The sequence below is a fragment of the Rhododendron vialii genome, chromosome 6a (assembly GCF_030253575.1).
Source record: "Rhododendron vialii isolate Sample 1 chromosome 6a, ASM3025357v1".
Lineage (NCBI taxonomy): Eukaryota > Viridiplantae > Streptophyta > Magnoliopsida > Ericales > Ericaceae > Rhododendron > Rhododendron vialii.
The window spans coordinates 36656665-36671593 of record NC_080562.1 but is presented as its reverse complement, the minus strand read 5'-3'; the positions used below and the strand labels follow the sequence as shown (position 1 = coordinate 36671593).

The 14929-nt window shown below is 35.8% G+C and overlaps 1 protein-coding gene across 4 annotated transcripts; it reads right to left on the bottom strand.

The window, feature by feature from the left end:
- Positions 1-4797: 4797 nt before the first annotated feature.
- LOC131329036 (large ribosomal subunit protein eL20z-like) lies at positions 4798-14064 on the bottom strand. Of its 4 annotated transcripts, none has more exons than XM_058362069.1 (6): positions 13486-14064; positions 10477-12913; positions 7490-7755; positions 6111-6198; positions 5259-5379; positions 4798-5113 (listed from the first exon to the last, which is right to left on the bottom strand). In XM_058362069.1, exons 3-6 carry the CDS (start codon positions 7722-7724, stop codon positions 5060-5062), a joined length of 498 nt encoding a protein of 165 aa, XP_058218052.1. In that variant the 5' UTR covers positions 7725-7755; positions 10477-12913; positions 13486-14064; the 3' UTR covers positions 4798-5059. The 4 variants fall into 4 exon arrangements, with proteins under 4 accessions (XP_058218052.1, XP_058218054.1, XP_058218053.1 ...); XM_058362071.1 differs by lacking the exon at positions 13486-14064 and having other exon boundaries at positions 7490-7620; positions 7666-7755; positions 10473-10737; XM_058362070.1 differs by lacking the exon at positions 13486-14064 and having other exon boundaries at positions 7490-7620; positions 7666-7755; positions 10477-10737.
- Positions 14065-14929: the final 865 nt, after the last annotated feature.

Sequence of the window (14929 nt, the reverse complement as noted above, 5' to 3'; positions counted from 1 at the left end):
TAGTGGGTGCCACACACCATTTCAGAAAGAGTGGTGCTAGGGACACACCCACTCACACACCCAAACACACATAAGTGTGTGGGCCTCACACACACTGCACATTGCAATGTGTGTGTGGGTGTGTGTATGGGTGTGCAAGTGTGTGTGGAGGTAGCACAACTCTTCAGAAATATCCCATAGACTCATCTTCTTCTTTTTCTTTTTCTTTTTCTTTTGGTGTTTCGGATGTGCAGTAAAAAAAAATTTTAGAAAAAAAAAGTTTTTCAAGTTCAAATACAATGAAAATAAAAGAAAATTTTTTAATTTTTTTTACACCGTTTAAAAGATCTCAATGAAATCTATCAAACAAGATCCATATTGGTAAGAAAATTATTTGCGTAAACACATAATTTTTAAGCTTGAAAAACTTTCATTTTCTAAAATTACTTTTTACTGTTGATCTGGAACTCCACCTAAATACACGAACCAAGCCGACATTCTTCAAATGATTCTCCATTGAATTGCAAAATATCGGTTTTCACAGTCCTTTTCTTTTGGCAGGGGACAATTACCAGTCAATGGTAGAGACAAAGGAAGCATTGCCGGTTTCATGCCTGATCAACTCTTAAAATCCCCAAAACACGGTAAGAGCAATTAATATGACCAAATACATGGTGTTCATAGCCTGTCGGGACCCTTTTTTTCCTTAAAAGAGAAATAAAAACAAGAAACGAGGACATGAAATTATAAGATCAAGCTCATCTAATACAGAGGACAAGTTCAAATATGATTTCACAAAGTAAGCCCATGAAATGACCATTCTCTGGGGATGTGTACGCATTTCGAGATGCAAGTCTAACAAGAAACAAGTTCATAAAGTTGTTGATTTCAATTGCTCTGAATTGAGTAGAAAATCAAAACCTAGACACAGTTTATTTTTTATCGGCAAAAAGAATTTCATTCATCACCAAAGATGGGATCAGGAGGAGGGGTCTAGTAGCGGCGACCGCCACAACAAGAATTTTAGAAAATGTAATTATTATATGTAAAAAAAAAAAAATTTTGCCCAACTTATATAGTCTCTTCACCACTAGATTTTTTTAATATACATTTCACTACTGTTAGGGTAAAATCCTGGTTCCGTCATTGTTCATCACTAGGATGAAAAAATAAAATCGGTACGACAAGAAAAGAAAAACGATAGAGCCTCGCTCGAAGAGTGTGACTCTACTTGAACTACTAAGCAAATTCTGAGCCTATCTCCCAGCCGGCCTCTGATCCCTGCATGGATGCAATAAATGCAGCCAAACCCTTAAAATGTACTTGAACGGTTCAGATGCACTGCACAGTAAATTTGAGCCATTCAAGTACACTTTAAGGGTCGGTTCTTTGTCCATTTTCTTTATCCTTAGCACTCCTCGTTATGATAAAGGATCGCCACGGCTACAATTATCGCCATGGTAGCAATGACAGCCTGCAAATTCCAATCCCCCAAAAAAAGAAAAAGAAAAACAGCCTTTACATAATAGTTATAAGGTAACGGCATAAGTAATTGAGCGAAGTACTAAGCCACATGACTGGAAATGAGAAAGGATAGAACCTAATTAGCCAAATCGAATCTGAAGTGTCAAGTAAAAAACAACTACTCACGACAATTGCACAAGCGATAAATCCAGATTTTTCTCTCTTGTTCTAGTCTTTGATACAAAGTATAGCATGATTGCTCCAACATACCAGGAAATAACACCAAGGAAGAATCCAAGGATGAACCTTCAATAAAAGGCATATAGATCAATCACCATCAACGGTTATTTCTCTTGTCAAGAGATGAACTATAAAAGTTTTAACAAACCTTATCTAGAATTAAAAATGTTACGGAAAGATGAACATAAGAGGGGAAAAAAAAAAGAACGAACTGAACCTTAAGTAAAATCAAATGAAGTGTTAGGTTGTGTATGGAAGTCTTGGAAGGAAATGGAATGAAAAATTAAAAAAAAAAATTCACTTCTTTTGTTGGGTTGCAGAGCGAAGAAAAAGCAAAAATATAAATAAGGAGAAACCATAAATTCTCTCAACTTCCTCTTTCTTTTTCCTCTTAATCATTTTTCTTCCTTTCTCCAATGTCCAAACGAACGTGAAATATCTCAATTGGATACGACATGTGTCTAACTTCTTCAATTCGATACAACAAAAAATTAAACTCAACTAAAACCCTAAATATACACTTGGAAAGACAAAAAGAAGAAGAAGAACTCTGAACGCTTACACACACTTAGAGAGAGAGAGAGAGAGAGAGAATCAGAGAATTGAGACTTGGACTAGCCTGGTACCCGTGGGGATAGAACTGAGGTGGCGGCGGAGGAGCAGAGGAATATATAGGTGGCTAAGGGGTGGTTCCAACTTCAAAAAAAGAAGGTTTTGGAAAAAGGAAGGTAATTTTAAGCCCAAAAATTATATGTTTATGCAAATAATTTTTCTACCAATATGGATCTTGTTTGATAGATTTCATTGAGATCTTTTATACGGTGCAAGAAAAATCAAAAAATTATTTTTCATTTTCATTATATTTGAGTTTGAAAATTAAAGAAAAAGAACTTTTTCAAAAAGAAGGCTAGTTGGAACACCACCTAAACTGATTTAGTCATACATATATTCAGTAATGACAAGTGGAATCAATTTACAATAGCTCATAATCACTATCATGTTTTTAAAACTACGAATTATAGACTCAACTTCTTTGTTTTTTTTTATGAATACACGAGCAAGCCGGCATACTTCAAATGATTCTCCATCAACTTGCGAAAAATCGGTAGAGACAAGGAAGCAGCGCCGATTTCATGCCTCAACTCTTAATATCCCCAAAACATGGTAAGAGCAATTAATGTCTAGGAATAGCAACGGGGCGGGCGGGTTTCGGCATACCCCGACCGCGACCCAAAATTTTTTTGGGTACCGCCGTTCCCGTCCCGACCAAGGAATGAGTTTACCCGCCCTGCTCAGTAAGAAATTATAAAAAATTGTTAATCTAAAAGTAAAATAAAAGAAAATAGTTATAAATAAAGTGGTAGTTTAGTATAATGGTGAAATATAAAGGTAAGATTATAAATTCTTTTTAGTATAAAATGATAATAATATTAGGGTAAAAATATTAAAATTTTAAGTATAATGATAATTAGATTAGGATAAAAGTGTAATTTTATATATAAATATATTTCGGGTCAGGTAATATCGGGGCGGGGTACTTTCACCCCGAACCTAGTTGGGTTTTAGGATTTCAACACCGACCATATACCCGAAAATGAGGTGGAAAACCCGCCCCGCTCGAGGTAGGGCGGGGCGGGTCCAATTGTCATGCCTAAATATGACCAAATACATAGTGTTCATAACCTGCCGGGACCCTTTTTCCCTTAATTATAAGAGCGAGAAACAAGGACTTGAAATTATAAGAGCAACAAAAAAAGAGAAACGAGGACATGAAATTATAAGAGCAAGCTCATCTAATACAAAGGACAAGTCCTAATATGATTATGCAAAGTAGGCCCATAGAATGACCACTCTCTGGAGATGCGTATGCATTATGGGATGCAAATCTACCAAGAAACAAGTTCATAAATTAACAGAAGCAAGTCCATATAGTACAATTTGTTGGGGTTCTTTGCTACCGTTTTTGCATTTGAGGTCTACATGCCTAGGTAGGTTTTGAGTCCTTAAATGAGAAGAAGAAGGTTCAGAAACTGATAGAGCACAATTATGATTTGTTGGCCAAGTGGTGGTGGAGGTTTAATATAGACAAACAAGAACTCTGGGTTAAGGTTGTGATGTCGAAGTATCGTGCAATAATGAGTTTCAGAACAATTTCCTCTTGATTTTTCTCGAACTTGGATATTGGTCTAGTCATGAGGTACCGATACTCTATTGGGTTGTAGGGGTCTCACTTTGGGATTCCACATAAATAATTAACGCCGTTCATTCAAAGGATTATTTTTAAGTTAGTGAATGGACCGGGTCATTTGAGTGAGACTTCAGAGTAGGCCCCATGTAATCATCGGTACAATATCAGCACCCGTATTGTCTATCCTTAGCATTATTTATTTTTCACGGGCCACCTGAGACAAACGTATACAAATGAAGCCTGGGTTAAGCTTGGGCCAAAATACCTTAAGCCCAACACCAAACATAACCAGCTCTGCTACAGTTCAGCCGGGCTTTGTTAGAGCGCTCACCCGCGGATTTAGTGCACTCTAAGTCACATAATTCTCCGATAAGACCCACCCCTTTCGCTCTTAAATTTCACTCTCGCAAAATTTAATAATTGAAAATATTTTCAAAAAATGTTTTTGCGTTTGCACGCCCTCCCCTCGTGCATTATACTTGAGATTTAGGAGTGAGCCCTGCACAACATCTGTATAAAATATGTACCAATTTGGTCGTTACCCTTATAGTATTTTTTAATTTGGTCCCATCACAGGGAGGCAGGGCCCGTACTCACTTTTTCTATTTTTTATAACTCAAGTGTTCGGGCCAATTTACATATATCGCGATAATCTTGAGAGATCAATTTACCGTCCACTAACGAAGATCCCATTTAAAGCCATAACAAAAGTTCTATACGGACTGACCCTAAAAAAATTGTTGACACAAATCATTGATGACACAAATCTGTGAAGTCCCTAAATAGCCTTGAGAAAACAAACTAGCTCCTATCTCAAAAGCCGCACAACTACTTTATTACTACTATCTTCGAAACAATGAACTTGCTACCTTGAATTCCCAATTGGTTTTCCATCTATGTTCAAGGAGATAAATTAGACACGAAAATGTTGAATGTGGACAATAAGCTTAAATCATTATGCAACTTTGTATAAACGATTCAATAAACTCACAAATTTAAGCTGAAACTGAATCAACTTGTTCACTTGGGATTCTTAACCAACCTCTCTCTAATAACACGGTTTCTTCATAAGTTTCCTCTCTACTGATTACTCTCTCTCTCTCTCCAATAGAAAGAAGCTGCTCAACCATAGACGAGATCAGCCGAGAAACTTCGCAATGCACAGTAAAAATGCAATCAAGGTCTTCCCTATGCATACTTTGTCGTCACTTCGACAACGATCAGAACTGTACCAATGACAGCCTGTGCATTTGAATCCAAAAAAAATCAGCCTTTACATAAGAATAAGTTAAGGAAATTAAGCCACATGAGTGGAAATGAGAAAGAAGTGAACCTAATTAATTAACCAAATCGAATCTTACGTTCTTGTCTAAAAAAATCTACTCACAAAAATTGCGCAAGCGATGTATCCAGGTTTCTCTCTTTTGTAGTCCTTTTTTTTGACACAGAGTAGCATGATTGCTCCAACATACCAGGGAATAACACCAAAGATGAAACCAAGGATGAACCTTCATAAGAAAAAATGCAGCTCAATCAACATCAGGCAAAACGACTTAGGGGGGGAAATGATCATGGGTTCAAGTCTGCTGTGCCGGTTGTTTGGTAGACCTGCTCTTTCTGGCTTTTTGATCCTTAATTGGATTAAGTTGGAAATCTTGAGAAATGAGAATTTTAAAATGATATCCAAGGGCAAATAATGCACAAAAACACCGATATACCAAAATACGATACATAGAACTTGAGGCCTGGGGATTAGCTCCTCTCCATCCTTTGCTATAAACCATTCATCAAGTGCTATCCAAGAGATAATTAACATCTTTGCAAAATTCCAGCACTAATCGGACATTAATAAGCACACTAAAAAAAATCGCATATTGTGCAGTTCCAAAATTTTTTTTACCTTTTGTTCTAATATATTTAAAATATAGAACTGTGATTCTGATTAAGACATATGATCATAGCTAGTAATTGTAATTGTTATCCTTTTTTGTAGTATTGTGTCCAACCAAGCTACTCATCATTATATATCTGTCTACAAGGACTACGAGTTCAACGATTTAGATCTTTCGTTGTGAGCCGGACGAAATAGGATCACGTTGTGAGCCCGAAATGGGATCCATAGATATCGTTTGAAGGAATATGAAGAGGTGGGGCCTGTTGGCATGGAGGTTATAGCTCATCCCATGAAACTTCTAATCTATAGAATTATTTTTGGACAACAAAATATGATAAGACTTGCAATAACCAGCCAACACCCAAACCCCAGCAAAAAAGGCGGTCAGGTTCCCTTGCAGCTGGTGCTGCTTCAGAAACTGGATATCCTGGGCCTGCACCACAGCCCATCAAAATACCTGATTAATAGTAATAAAAATACCCGAATAATTTTAAGTTGAACAACAAACAATCGCATTTAGTTAAACCTCAGATTTTGACCAAAAAAAGAGAGGTTAAACCTCACAGGTTGGTACGGTGATAGTTACCTTGCGGTCAAGGATCTCAGATAATCTTACACATTCCTCTTATTGAGATGAACGGAATAAATTTAAAATAAATTATCTAGAATTATAAATAAATAATCGGCAAAGGCATATAAGAGGAAATAAAAAAGAAAAAAACTGAACCTTAAGTTAAACCAAATGAAGCGTTAGAGCATCCCCATTGTAATAAGCAAATGAGTGTTTTTGTTTTTGTTTTTGATAGGCAACATAATTTTATTAAAACTCGACAAAGGGTACATCGAGGGAAGACCAAATACGGACTACAAGGATGAGGTACCATAAGAGGCCTACAAAATAAAATAAAAAGAAAGAAGAAAAAATTACATTCAATAGATAATGAATGAGCATAGGAACAAAATGGCCCGAAGATCAGCACTTCAATCCATTTGAAAAGTCGATATATACCAGCAACAAAACTCTAAACGAGAGGTGACTTCAATCATTATAGACTTCCAGCTTCATAACATCTCCAAATCAAACCAGTTGAAACAATCGGCTTCAGTGATTTCAGAATTCAAACCTCAACTTATCCCAAGTCCAATTATACGTAGATAAGCAAATTTAACAACAACACTTAAAAAACACTCCATATTGTAATAAGCAAAGTTACAAATCTTTTAGCAAATAACCAAATTTCACTCATTCAATAACCAAAACTCTATAACCAAACTCAAAACTTAATAACTCAAAAACACCACACATTGGAATTGTCTCATCGAGACGAATAATTTGGCATGGTCAAGTGTGTGATTGAATCTCGTTTGCGATTGGACAAACGTGCATTGTATATTGTGAAGGTTTTTTGGTCACAGATGCAAAAATAACCAATGTGGAGTTAAAGATTGTTAAGTTTGGTTATGGACTAAATAGATAATCAAATGCTGATGTAACACATTTTGGTTATTGATATTGATTTTGATTATTACCATTACGAATGCTCTTGGAGTGTGCTTGGAAGTTGCGTAAGAATTGAAAAGATAGATAGGAAAAATTTTAACAAACAAATTCTCTCCTTATATTTGGTTGCTAAGAGAAGAAAGAGGAAAATTAAACCCAACTAGATACATAATTACACCCTTGCACAGAGAGAGAGAGAGAGAGAGAGAGAGAGAGTTGAAACCTGGGCCGGCCTGATTTCCGTCGGCATAGAACTGAGGTGGTGGCGGAGGAGCAGAGGAATAGGTACCGACAGGCGGCGGACCCGGTTGAGGGAATCCGACCACCGGCTTTGGAGGATAGTCTGCAACTCCTTGGAACGAACCGATCGCCTGCTGCGGAGGATAGTCTGCAACTCCTGGTTGAGGGGGATTGCCAGTACTGGTTACTCCTCTCTCCTTCCCTTCTTCAATATTCATCTTTTATTCTCTTCTCCCCCAACAAGATAAACTTCAAAAACCAAAAAGGATTTTATTTCAGATGTCCGTCATAATCACAACCGCACCTCCTTCTCCATGTATATATATATTTTCAGTAGATGTCTAGTCTACTCTTAAGGGGACATGGGAGGGATACCACTACGCAACATACGGGTGGAACAAGCCCAAATGACATCAATGCACCACACCAAACACTCGCGCTTCTGGCGAGAATCAAATCTTCACCTTCTTCTTCTCTGGAGTGATTAATCACTCATCTTGGGGCACAGCCACAGTGACTTTCTAACATACTACACAATTACTCCTTCCGTCCCGCAAAATTTGACACTTTTGGAAATTTCATAAAAGAAAAGGAAATTTGATGTACAATGGAAATGCAAACCTTCCAAAAATACCCGTGTACTATGACCAGTACTTGAATATTTGAAATTTGGTGGCCCAAATTTTGGCTCTGGCGCTAAACAGCTTGCATCAGTCTGAGAAGTGTACTTTATCTATTTGAATTGGTTGTTTCACGTGCAAAAGGAAAGGTAAAATGGGACATTCACCAAATTTTGCTATTGATTATTCAAAGTAGGCAAATTTTATGGAATAAGAAAAAGCACCAAAGTGCCTAACTTTTAGGGACGGAGGGAGTAGTATATTGTAATACCCCGATATATATATATATATATATATATATATATATATATATATATATATTTTCTTTCCAGTAACTTTTGATTTATTAACTTATATGGACAAAACACTTCTTCCTAGATGTAGTACACGTGCATGTCTGCATGTGAGGGGTGAGTTTATACCTTAGAATCTTAAGGCAAATATAGATTTGATAATAAAACAAAATGATAGGTTGGACAAGTGTCTTATTAGGACACCTTGTGAGCTGACTCAACAAGAGTTGTATAAAAGCAAGAGCAAGAGATTTCTCCAAGGAAAAGAAATAGGTTTTCGGTGAGTTTCTACCGAGAGCCAGAAGGCCGAGTACTACGGAGTTGGACGTGAAGATTTTACGGTGTTGCATGTGATTTCGAAGCATGATGGCAAGACAATTTGAGTGTGAGTGTGAGATATATATTTCTTGTATAATATTAATATTGGGTTCTTGTTGATGGTGTTATGTGCGGTGACTGTATATCGTGGAACTGTTTGGTATGTGAAGGAGTGACTAGGCTAATAAGCTATGCCAAAAGACACGGCCAATGGGCTGTGGTGAGGCTAGTGAGGTGGTACGTCACTCGTATACACCGAGGAGGACTGGATATGTGGTTCCATTTATGTGGAATGTGTTATATTCGTGGTTGGTGTTATACGTGGTGGTTGATGGTGTGCAGTTTATTTGGTGTTGATATTGTACACGTTATTATGTCTCACACACTCCTGGGGTCCTTCGGACTCCAGCTTGCAGGTTGGTTAGCGGGCCAGGTGTTGGTGGTGCGAGCTTGTCTGAGTTGCTGCGAGAGTGGGTGGTTGTTTATTTACTTTAGAGATAGTTGTAAATTATATAGTTTTTGGAATAAAAGACAGATTGTGGACTTTTTAATATTCGTGGTGCTTGAGGATCCGGGTTGTTATATATATGGTCACGTGACTTTCTAACATACTACACAATTAGTATATGGTGATCGACATTAATTGTCAAGATTACAGGAAGTTGAGGAAAACATTATTAAAAAAAAATTAAAGGATAAGCAGAAATTTTCCCTTTTACCATGTTCTGGGCCAAAAATAGTTTTTCAAAATTAAAATAAACTAAAAACCCTTCAACCAAAAAATAATTAACTCCCTAAATTAAAAGATTCCATCTCTCTACATTTGCTTTCGCAGAAATGTACATGTATCTTTACACTATACACAAATGTAGCGACGACTGCCAAGTCTCCAAAGTACTCTGCAGGAATTTAAGATTTTTGTTTTTCATTTTATTTTATAAGCTTTACGTGGAATATTTAGTAGTAGATTTAAAAGAGTAGTGATGTCAAACCTCAGAGATTGCCAAAAAAAATTCTATTGTTTAGAAATTAATAAGTGCCAAAAAAAATTTATAATGTTACAGAATTTGATTTGTAGGCAAGTAAAAAGAGTCTTGAAATGTCGATTCCACCAGACTTTGTAACAATAGTATTGTATTAGTTTACAGTTTTGATCTATTCATTTAACTTTGATCCACGGTAAGGTAGCCACCTGCCCATTAGTATCGTCAAGAGGATAAGCATAACCATAAACGATCAAGCCTATCTTTGGTTAGCACAGATCGTCTATGCTAAACAAATACCAAACTAGGGTCATAGGTACAATCTGTCTTGTCGTAGCAAAAGTTATCTCATCCATTTATTGTACTTTTGTTAAAAAAATAATTTAAATGAACTATTGCATAACGCTAATATTTGAAATCACACAAACCAAACATGCACCCAATCTTGGATACTCAGAACAAAATACTCCAGTACTTTAGCAAAATGAAACAAAATTGTTATACAACTGAGTGAATAAATTGAAAGGAAACCAAAACTAAAGAATTTTGGATTGTCTGCAATCCAAGTTTGCACTGCAGGGGTGCGCGCGGTCCAAGTGATCGCAACCGTCGGATGGTGTTTTTAAAATTTAAACCGTTGAATGTAAAGATGAACGGCTGTGATACAAACTGCAATACTGTAGCCGCATTCAAACTAATACGCAATAACTAAAGTCATTTGGCCATGAATAAAATTAGAGAGGATTTCGTACGTACAAGGTATTGGAATATAAAGGGTAGGCCTCTGCTAGCTAGCTCGTGTCTTGGAGCAGTACTGCTAATTTCTTCCCTTCTCTTTAGGTTTAGGCTTGCTTCAGCTGGAGTTCTCCCCTTCCCATTCTGCTCTCTGTTTCCCTGGCCTCCTGCTTCAAAATGCACAAGGCTACAAGCAAGTGATCATTACTTCAAATTAAGTTGCACGCAAGTGGTACCATACCAACCTCTGATGTAAAAACAATATACTATATTATTGGGTGGGAGACAAGAGTCAGTGGGAGTAATAAAAGAAAGGGTAAATTTCACTGACCTCCCTTGAGGTTTCTGATATAAACAGATGCCTCCCCTAAGGTTTCTAAAATAACACTGCCCTCCTTTCTTTAACTGACATTGTCAACAGACCCCCTTGCTGTTAATTTGTCATGGATGGCGTTAAGATTTGCGAGAAAAGTACCAAAATATGAAAATACCCTTAAAGTAAATAGATTGCACAAACTTGATTCTTGGAATTACACCTCATCTCTTTCATTTTGTGAAATGAATCCACTTGAAAAGCATTAGGCGTATTATTAGTATTACTACGGCCCCGTTCTAGAACGGGTTTAAGTTCTTATTTTTTGTCTAATAAGAAGGGTTGTTCCACAAAAGGGTGAACAATTACTTATTTTTTAAGAAGATAATTTCAAGTTCAAAAATTATGTGCTTACGCAAATAATTTTCCTATCAATATGGATCTTATTTGATAGATCTCATTGAGATCTTTAATACGGTGCAAAAAAAATTGAAAAATTATTTTTCATTTTCGTTATTTTTGAGTTTGAAAATGTGAAATAAACTGCTTATTTAGGTTTTGTGGAACAATCCTTCTTATTTTTCTTTGAGAAGTTTCAAAATAAGTACTTATTTTGTAAGAAGGTTTCTGGAACGGAGCCTACTACTACTACTACTGTTATTGTTATTATCATTATTTTTTTACAAATGTTTTTGTTTTTTCTATTTTTCTCAAACAAAATGATCAATGAAATTAAAAAAGAAGAAGAGTGAATCAAGTTTCTATTAAAGCCAAAATCATGCAGCAAAAACTATTGCATTATTTGGTTTGTTTGGGCATTAGAGGATTTTGCTTTTGATGATTATAATAAATTTGTTTCCTTCATTTTTTTCCCAATTTCATTTTTAAACAAAAAAATGCAAAGATAGTTTGTGCTCGGGGATTTATTTTATCATTGTTTACAAAAAGGCATGAAGGCACTCCATTTGTTGTGATTTAATTTTTTTCAATCTTTTTGTTGCTCTTATGCCACCACCCACCTAATACCACAATGATTTTTTCGCCTCTTAATCTCAACACAACTAGCCCATTCACTAAGGCATGGTTTGGCTTAATAATCTTTTTTCAATTATTTTTATATCTCCATTGAAAAAAATGCCCTCGTTAATTCTGTGCAATTTTTTTTCCGGATGATTGGTTCATTAATGACAAAATATTCCAAATAGGCAGAATTTTTTTGTCTTTTCTAACTTTTTCTAATTTTGGTTCATGTGTGTTTTTTTTAAAGTTTTTTTTTTTTTTTTTATCAAAATGAAACTCAGTGTTCTTTCAACTTGTTTTTTCTATCAAAATAATTTACCGATACAATGAAACTCATAATATCCTAGACTTCGTGATTTTTTTTTAAAATTGATTGCATTTTTTTACTTTTTATAATTGTATGGAGTTTTTTTTTTAATTTTAGAACATGTCAATCACAGACCTGAGGATCCTATAAGGCGGAGCGCCCTACAAGGATTATAGTACACCAAAACTTGCATTGAACTTTAACTAAATTTGGTTCAATTTTAATGTTACCCCCTCCGCCCCATAATATTTGTCCAGTCCGCAAAACGAGAACAAAAAATATTGCATTTCTTTCAAGAAAAAATAAAACTTTTTTCATAAGTTAAAAAAAACTCATCTATATCTAGTAAGTTGTTGAATTTTGTAAACTTTTCTTGCAAAAATTGTATTATTTTTACGTTTCCGTTTTGCGGACCGGACAAACATTATGGGACGGAGCGAGTATTTACTTTTGACGTGAAAAAACACTACAAATGTTAGAGAAAAGAGTTACTTTTGATGTGCTCTACCCAAGTGGTTAGAAAATACATGAATTACTGTTGCAAGTAATTTTTTTTAACAACAGGGGAGGGCAGTGTTATTTCAGAAACCTCAAGGGAGATATCTGTTTGTGTCAGAAATCTCAGGGGAGGTCAGTGAAATTTAACCTAAAAGAAAGAGAAAGAAAAAAACAAAAAACCAGTGGGGAAAGGCTTGTCATGAGCCTTCCACTTTGATACTAAAAGGGTCCCATCAAATAATAATTCATTCATGGACCACAGATTAGTCATGAGCTTCCACTTTACGCCCAAGTTTTATACTCCATAATTATTAAGCTTCCTACAATAAGAAAAGACATTAAATAAGAACGATAATCAACGACACAATGCAATAAATGTATATTAACAGGCTTAGGCTAAAAGTTCCGCTAAGATTTTTGGATTTTTTTTTTAGAGTTTTGGTCATTATTCAAAGTTTTTGTGCGTTTATTAGTTAGTTTTGTGTCAAATTTTTGTGGCTTTTTGGGTTTTTATCTTGGATATTTTAAAAAACGTTTGGGTGAAAGTAAAATTTTTTGGATTTTTTGATTTCTATCGTCGAGACGAATCAATAATCTACAAAAATTTGGTCCAAAACTTACAAACGCGATTTTTTTTTTGAATAAGGACAAAACATGAAAAAGCCCTTAAAGCTTAGTAGTACCCTTAGAGCATCCACATAGTAACGACCCTGAAAACTATAGTATCGAGCAAAACTAAAAAAAACTCCCAAAATCTATGTTTACCAGCCTCGTTAACCAGAAGAATAGCCGGAGCTACAGTCCCTCGTTGAAACACACGAGGAACTGTTCACAGGCTACTTATTATTTTATTGTTCTCGATCTGGAGCAAACAGTAATATAGGTTGCGTACCAGTCGTATGGTGGGAGAGCTTGATGTAATCCTAGATCTTATTGACGACGTCGGTGCGAGAGGCCGAGGAACTGCCGGAGCGCTGGCGAACCTTGAGAATACCAGTGGGTCGGGTCAGTTCTGGGGCTCCGAAGACAATGACAGAGGGTTCTTCTTGAAAGGCAACCACGGTGGCTGGGGGTTGATCGGCAGAGAGGGGCTTGGGGGTTGATCAACGAAGAGGAGCTTGATGAAGTGGTTTGGTTTGCTAATTGCTGGTGAAGTGTCGAGTTTAGTGAATATCAGGGGAAGAGAGTAAAGTTATAGAGAGAGAGAGCGGGCAGTAAAGTTAGAGACAGAAAAAGATGGGTTAAGTTTTGCAGTTTTTTTTTTTTAGGAATAAAGAAACAATATTTTTAATGGGATATTTTTGATATAGAGAGTCTGATGCAGGAGACATTTTTAAAGTGAGTAGCTAAAGTAATAAAGAGACTTTTTAAGATATAATTTGGTCCAAAATATAGAGATCCTGATGCGGATGCTCTTTAGATGTGTATATTTCTGAACAATGCTAGTTTAGAATTCTATTACAGAATCATCCGACAATGAGTCTCAGAACAATTTTCTCTTGATTTTTCTCGAACTCGACTATGGGTACTGACCATGAGGTACCGCTGTACAAGTGGTTGTGTGAGCCTCATTCCACAAATAATCTGAGTTGTTCATTTATTTTAAATTTTTAGGATGCTGTGTAATTCATGGTAAGGTTTGCAATTAATCAAGAATCACAACAAAATCCATCCTTTTTCCCCTCTAATTCATCTTCCACTTTTTAAATTGTTGTTAAAATTGAGCGTAAAAGCTTGAAATTCAGCATGCGTACACTAGTGTTATATTGGAAGTTTTTCTTTGATTCGGGTTGCTCTCATTTTTTTAGAATTGCATTCCAAAATTTGTTTTTACTCTATAATTCGTAAAATTACTTAACACGAACATTAATAGACAATTTTTGAAGTACAATTATAAAAAAAGGGAATGCAAAAAATCACTTTCCTATACTAAATATCTATGGTGGGTACCAAATAGGATCATAAGGGATGACGGCTGTGTGATTCGGTTTGATAAAACTAAAATCGAAACATATAGCTAAAACTAAAATCATACCAAAGTCTGATCATTTTATTTAATCCATAACCAAAAATACAATTATCAATTTGGTTCGGTTTAATTTTTCATCGAGATTGGTGATCAACATTTTTAATAGAGTTAGAGACAATAAATATCCAGCAACAAAATTTTCAAAAAACTATAACAAATTAGTACATCAGAGAGAGACGGGAGGAAGAGAGAGTGAAAATCTAGACCTAGAAGAGGCAGCTAGAATAGGGATGACTAAGGCCTCAATCTGCTAATTAAAATATGTACACATTTTTTGAATTAAATGAGATGTATTGTGAGAGAATGA